Source organism: Saprolegnia parasitica (assembly GCF_000151545.1).
Source record: "Saprolegnia parasitica CBS 223.65 unplaced genomic scaffold supercont2.84, whole genome shotgun sequence".
In the NCBI taxonomy this organism is placed as follows: Eukaryota; Oomycota; class Saprolegniomycetes; order Saprolegniales; family Saprolegniaceae; genus Saprolegnia; species Saprolegnia parasitica.
In genome coordinates this window covers 10,131-16,114 of record NW_012156478.1, presented here as the reverse complement: position 1 = coordinate 16,114, position 5,984 = coordinate 10,131, and the positions used below count along the sequence as shown (strand labels likewise).

The following is a 5,984-nucleotide window of genomic DNA, read 5'->3' as shown; positions in this document are numbered from 1 at the left end:
CGGTACAAGTGTATAGAGCAATGTTGAGAGACTGGCGTCGGTCGTCAAGACACAAATGGACGCGAGCGTTGTGTAGATTGCACTTGAGAAGGCGAGCACGCGAATATTGTTGGGGACGCTCCCGCTGCCAATGCACTAGTACATCAACATCAATATTGTCATGAGAAAATTGTACAGATGCATGAGCGAAGTACCGGCTGGGTGCGGTACGAGTACTCGAGGAGGAAGCCCCAAACGACGAGGAAACCAGTAAGGAGTCCGATGGTCTCATTGCGGCCGGCGCCCATATTGCTTGCGAGAATCAGCGCGATTGGGCACACTACGCTATCGGTCGTTAGTATGGTGAAATATATCATACATGTACGTGTCCGGGCCATGACGATGAAAACTGGTAGCTTGGCTGAAAACGAAAGTCCATGGTCGTCGCAAGCGGCTCGACGTGCATCTTGTGGTGCAGCGCGCCGCAGTAGAGCAAGACGAACGAGATCAGTCCGAGCGCCTACACACATTGTCTGTTGAAACAAGATGTATTTTGTACAAAAAGTAGCCAACACAAAAGTAGCCAAAGTGGTCGACGCAGTCGCAGACAATCCCGCCCGGCAACGCAACGTGCTCGACATCTATCGGGCACGTGCCGAGCCGGAGAAACGTCGCGACCATCGGAATGTACAGCAAATCCAATGCCAGCGGGTGGACAATGCGCTCAAGAAATACGTGACCTAGGCGGCAATTCACAAAAAATCTGTGTACAAGCAGCTATCAGCGTACATGGCTTGAACGGATGAAAGACCAGCATGGCGATACCACCGAAAAGGGTCATCGCCACGTTACCGGCCTACACATAGAATATGAGACACGCTACCAGCCTCTCGTCCTCGGACCTCGCCGGCAAACTGGATGCTTGAATAGATCGTCTCGAGCGCATGCAGATGTCCCGTGACGCGAAACGCTAGCTCCAGCGGCGCGACAATGAATTCGGCGGCCTCAACCCACATGGCCAAGAGTCGCACGGCGCGCTGAAAACGTTGTTGTCGCAGCGACCGGTACGTGCGCTGGGAGAGAGCGATCGCAACGCCTAAAAACGACACGTGTTCGATACCGGAACATCAGTGGATCGAAGTTGCACCCTGCGTAATGGGTTCGTGGACGCGGGTGGCGTCGCTCCGGAAAAGACCGTGGAGCGCGGCGTGGCGCCGGAGCATGCCGACACCGAGAAGCACCCAGAGGCATAAGCAAAGATAAATGGGTGCGAGACGTAGCCAGCCGTAACCGCAATCATCCCAGTGCTGCACTGCACACACGACCATGTCGTCGACTTTGCCGTCGGCAAAGCAGCGCGGGTGCATGGCCACTGAGGATAGAAAGAGCGGATGTGGGATGTCATGCGCCTACGAAAACGTTTGGCGCCAAAAATAGACAACGTGATCAATATGGCGGCACTGGTTGCGTACTGATCATTATTGTAACCGGTATGGTTCGGTTTTAATTCACATGGCTTCTTCGATCAGGAGGAAAAAGGGCGCAAGGTCTGCATTACCGCTGCACCTCGGGTGAGGCGAGGCGGGTTGCTTAGCGGAGATCGAAAACTAGAATGCTAGGCTCTTCCGACCAGTCGTTGGTTTCGCTGAGCCGCCTTCTCTTGAAAAGACCGTTTCGACTCCTTGCAGGCTCGAAACACCCATTATCGAGCCAATCGACCTGCACTTAAAGGTGATGAATCAATTGGCACGTGGAATGATCGGATGAAGCGAGACAACGACAGGGACTCGGCGGCGAAGCACCACACGTTCATACCCGCAGCTTCAATGAGAAGCAAAGGGTACTAAGAGCATCTCCATCCGACGTCCTATATCCGGTTTCGCGCCTTTGTGTAAATTCAGTTGCGCGCGCACATCACTTTGGTTTTAGCCCCATGCTATTAATAGACACTGGCACGAGTTCTTGCTCGACGACGACGACGTTCTAACGACAAAACTAGATTTCGTCCTAAAACTGAGCCGCCCTCCTGTCGGCGCCTTCAACCGAGCTGGTGCTCACCGACGCCCAAGCTCGCGCGAGCATGGCGTCTTCCTCTGATGTCCAGATCTCCCGACGGCATAATTTTGCCCCAGATATCTCGACCTATTTTTTTAAAGTTGACCGACTACCATTCCGAATTCATTTCGGATGATGATGAACGCCTTTTCCTTGTAAAATAGAGGCAATGATGCTTTTGTGGCCACATCCATCTGCAGCCCGTCGTCTACCTCCAGATCTTATCCGCGCTCTGCATGGTCGGATCCACCAAACACATCATCGATGCTACCCACAGTTTGCTCAACGCGACGCTCGACAAGGTCACACCCGTGAGTCTCTGGCTCGAGCACCCCGGGTGTGTCGACCACTTTGCCTTTGCACTCAAAGTGCAAAGTCGGACGACTGTGACCAAGTGCGCCTCCATATTGGCGCTGATCGTGGACTGTGCCAAGACGACGCAGGCACCACCGCGACGCTGGACGCCGGCAGCGATCGAGAGCGTCGAGGTGGCGCTGGCCGCCTGGCCGCCCGTGTACCGGATGAGGCTAGGCGACCGCGCCCGTGGAGCGAAAGTATGGGAGGGCCAGTGACGTCTCATCTCCTTGACGGCCGCCGTGGAACTCGACGGGCCTCAATCGTCGAGGGGCATTGAGTGTCGAGCGCACGGAGAGCGGCGTCATCGGCGCGACCACCGACCGCTGCCAGCCAAAGACCTTGCTGTTGGGCCGCAGCCGTTGTTGTCACTAGCCCCTCCACTGGTGTCGCCATCGAGTAAGAAACTGAGTTTTGCGCGGGCGGCCAGCCTTGCCCTCGGTCTCAACGCAGTGCATCCACTTCCATCTGCATCCTCTCGACGACGGGTTCAACCCATGTCGTTTGATGTGGCCGACACGCCGACGGTGGCGACGCTAGCACCGAGCTCGAGTCAGACCAAACTTACCCGTATCACGGTCCTTCCTCGCAACGGCAGCTGGACCAAGATCATGCCTACGGCAGCGTCGCCAGACAGCAATGAAACAGGTCCGCGACGAACATCGCTGACAAAACTGCGCCAAGGCACCAAGGTCAAACTCTTTGTTGCAACCGTGGCACCGACGGAGACCATGGATACAGCCGACGCCGTGCCTCGTCTGCCTGCCGCCGTGGGTGACGCGACGCCTTCGAAAGCTCCGAGAGACCAACCAACCGCGAGCGCGGCCACGGCGCTTGTCGAAAAAATGCCCTCCGTTTTGGACGGCGCCGTCAAAATGGAAGTTCTCTCGGCCGCCGAGCTGCGACGGTCCGAGCGCACGCAGTTTATTCAAATCTTGCAGCGCGCATACGAGCTCCGATCGTCGACAAAAAAAGCGCAGACCAAGCGATTTGGTGCCCGCGACGCCATCGAGCGCGCCGTCGAGCTCTACCGCTCGCCGCGCGAGTGCGCGATCCACGATTACATTGAAACGACGCTCGACCCGGCGATCCACGAATTCTTCGAGCCCTTTATGACCACACGTGCGACTCCACAGGCGTCCACGTGGATGCACCGTCTCAAGATAATGCGATGAGAAAACCGACGGGGCAACGGGGCAGCGAGGATGACCTGACTCTGTGGGTTGACTGTACTGAAAGAAATCCGATGGCATGGCGATTGATGATGCTTCTTCGTTCACAATATAAGGGCACACGCGACGCGGTTGAAAAGGGCGAATATAGGACAGGTCGCCGTCTTCATCGTATGTTCTGTCCAATCAATGCACGTCAATCTTCGTCTCGATGAGACGGGAAATGTGTACCAAGACGCGGTGATATTTCCCCTGTGCTTTAGATTGTTTGCAACCCGTCTCGCGATCTACTTCGAGCAGCTCTCAACATCCGATAGATAGATAGATAGATAGATAGATAGATAGATAGATAGATAGATAGATAGATAGATAGATAGATAGATAGATAGATAGATAGATATAGATAGATAGATATGACCTTTATTCAGATGTACAGTATATCAACCAAGGTCCCATCATGTCATGGCGATGTGTACAGGATGATACAAACGACAGGTAGTTCGTGACACGAAAAACTGAGGATTCGAAATGAGGATGTCTCCACCAACCACGCGTTGGCATTGCAAAGCTGCGCATGACGCAAGGTTGGTCAGTCTCGACTCGCTCGCTGTCGCCATCTCGAGCAAGGACCATCGGCCTCTTGCCGCCAGTCGTAGAGAATCTGAGGAACAGCAGCAATCGCAACAACTCGTTTTTGAGTATAATTTCCGATGCTCATGCCATCATCGCCTGCGTGGCATGACGAGAGTCGCTGTCATCAAAATGGCCAGCGGCGCCACCGGGGCACCGACGGGGCATCGTTTTGAAACTGGTCAAGGTACGGGTGCAGGAACGCCCGCATCGTCGGGTCGAGTGTGGTAGCGACGTACTCTTCCAGCGCACACTCGTCGGCGAGCTGCATGAGCTTGAGTGCATTCGTGACGGCGTTGTCCAGCTCGGGGCGCTTCGTGGCGATGCAGCTGCGCCGGCGATCGTTCCCTGAGGCATGCGTCGTCATCACCATCGCGAACGCCAGCTCCAATTTCAGCACAAACTGCCGTCGAATGGCTTGGCGTCGCTCGATCTCTGGCACAACGTCCAGCGGGACGTACATGGGCGTTGCCTTGGCTTTGCCCCGAACCGTGTTGACCAGCTGCCGAAACGTGAGCGCCTTTGCCATGGGCCCCGATGCACGCTTTTGGTTGCGCATTTGCATGAGCATCGAGAGACGCATTTTCATGGACGAGAGACGCGTTGACGCTGGTACGGGCTCCACCTTGCCAATGTTGTGCTTGAAGCGCGCTTTGGCTCGCTTGACGGCCAAGAGAAGGCGCGTGCTCTTGGACGGTACACCGGGGTACGACAAGTGCTGCCGCGACGCAATTTGGTGCAAGCTCAAGTACACGGCTTCGAGGAGGACGCTCACGTCGTAGGCCGCGGCCCAGCGCTGGAACGCCGTGTAGAGACTGGCGGCGGCGCGCAGTGTCAAGAGCAGCGAGAGGTTGTTGCTGCCGCGGGCGGCTGCAAAGGCCGCGACGCGCGCTGCGATCGTCGCTGCTTGATGGACACTGCGGCGGCTCGCATGGGTGAGCGCGTGGAGGAGCCCACTGAGCGCCAACGGCCGCGCGACCCACGTCTCGAGGGCAAAAACGCCGTCAAGCGTGAGACAGTAGAGTGTATGGGTCGCATCCAACACGAGCTTGGGGTCGTTGGTCGCCGAGAGGGTAGTGAGCAGCTGCAAGTACCGTGCTCGGTTCAATCGGAGATACCCGGTGCGGTACCACTGGAGAAGAAAGACACCGATCGTGTGCATGGCAGCGACGTCGTGCACGCTCGAGCTCTGCGCGAGGACGTCGAACGCGAGGTTGGCGATGCGCCGATGCGCGGCCACAGCGTCGGCCGGGGACTCCTTGTGCGAAATCCACGACGTAAAGCCGATCATGATGACGTGGAAGCGGCTCGGACGGCCAAGGGGTACGATGGCGCGCGGGGCTATCGTGTGCCGCGGGCGGAATCGCTGCGACTTGGTGGTCAGCGTCGTCGTGTGCTTGGAGGTCGTGCCGTGCGATGGCGCTATCGCTGTCGCCGGGAGGAGGTCCATGGTGGGCCCAGCTACGACGCCGCGTCCTCGATCTCTGTCGTCGATGTATCTATGTGTTGTACCTGACGTGGTGGTCACGGTCGATATTTTCACTCGCTTTTTCGACTGGTGCGTTCTACGGTCATGGCGGGAGCCTCGCCGCTCAATGTTGGCGCGGTCCTTGAGCCAAAGGTCATGGCCAATTGGCGCGTCATCGCCAATCGTGAGCACGTCGGCCTTAATAAAGTTCTAGCACATTGGTTCGTGACGACGTCGTGGGCATTCCATGCAGTTGTACCTCAATGTGGCTAAACCAGAGCGTCCGGAGCGCGTAGGCGCGGCAGAGCGGCGTTGCTGTCACCGAG

At 56.8% G+C, this 5,984-nt stretch overlaps 3 protein-coding genes across 3 annotated transcripts; 1 reads left to right on the top strand and 2 right to left on the bottom strand.

Annotated features, from left to right (window-relative positions):
• Positions 1–352: 352 nt before the first annotated feature.
• On the bottom strand, positions 353–1,346 carry SPRG_12291 (hypothetical protein; the record flags this gene model as incomplete). Its single annotated transcript, XM_012351658.1, has 5 exons — positions 353–499; positions 553–719; positions 769–835; positions 882–1,075; positions 1,127–1,346. 5 exons carry the CDS (start codon positions 1,344–1,346, stop codon positions 353–355), a joined length of 795 nt encoding a protein of 264 aa, XP_012207048.1.
• Positions 1,347–2,885: 1,539 nt separating this feature from the next.
• Positions 2,886–3,644, top strand: SPRG_12290 (hypothetical protein; the record flags this gene model as incomplete). Its single annotated transcript, XM_012351657.1, has 1 exon — positions 2,886–3,644. One exon carries the CDS (start codon positions 2,886–2,888, stop codon positions 3,561–3,563), a length of 678 nt encoding a protein of 225 aa, XP_012207047.1. The 3' UTR covers positions 3,564–3,644.
• Positions 3,645–4,282: 638 nt separating this feature from the next.
• On the bottom strand, positions 4,283–5,984 carry SPRG_12289 (hypothetical protein; the record flags this gene model as incomplete). The annotated part of the gene is made up of 4 exons (XM_012351656.1): positions 5,918–5,984; positions 5,703–5,868; positions 4,340–5,651; positions 4,283–4,289 (listed from the first exon to the last, which is right to left on the bottom strand). Exons 3-4 carry the CDS (start codon positions 5,638–5,640, stop codon positions 4,283–4,285), a joined length of 1,308 nt encoding a protein of 435 aa, XP_012207046.1. The 5' UTR covers positions 5,641–5,651; positions 5,703–5,868; positions 5,918–5,984.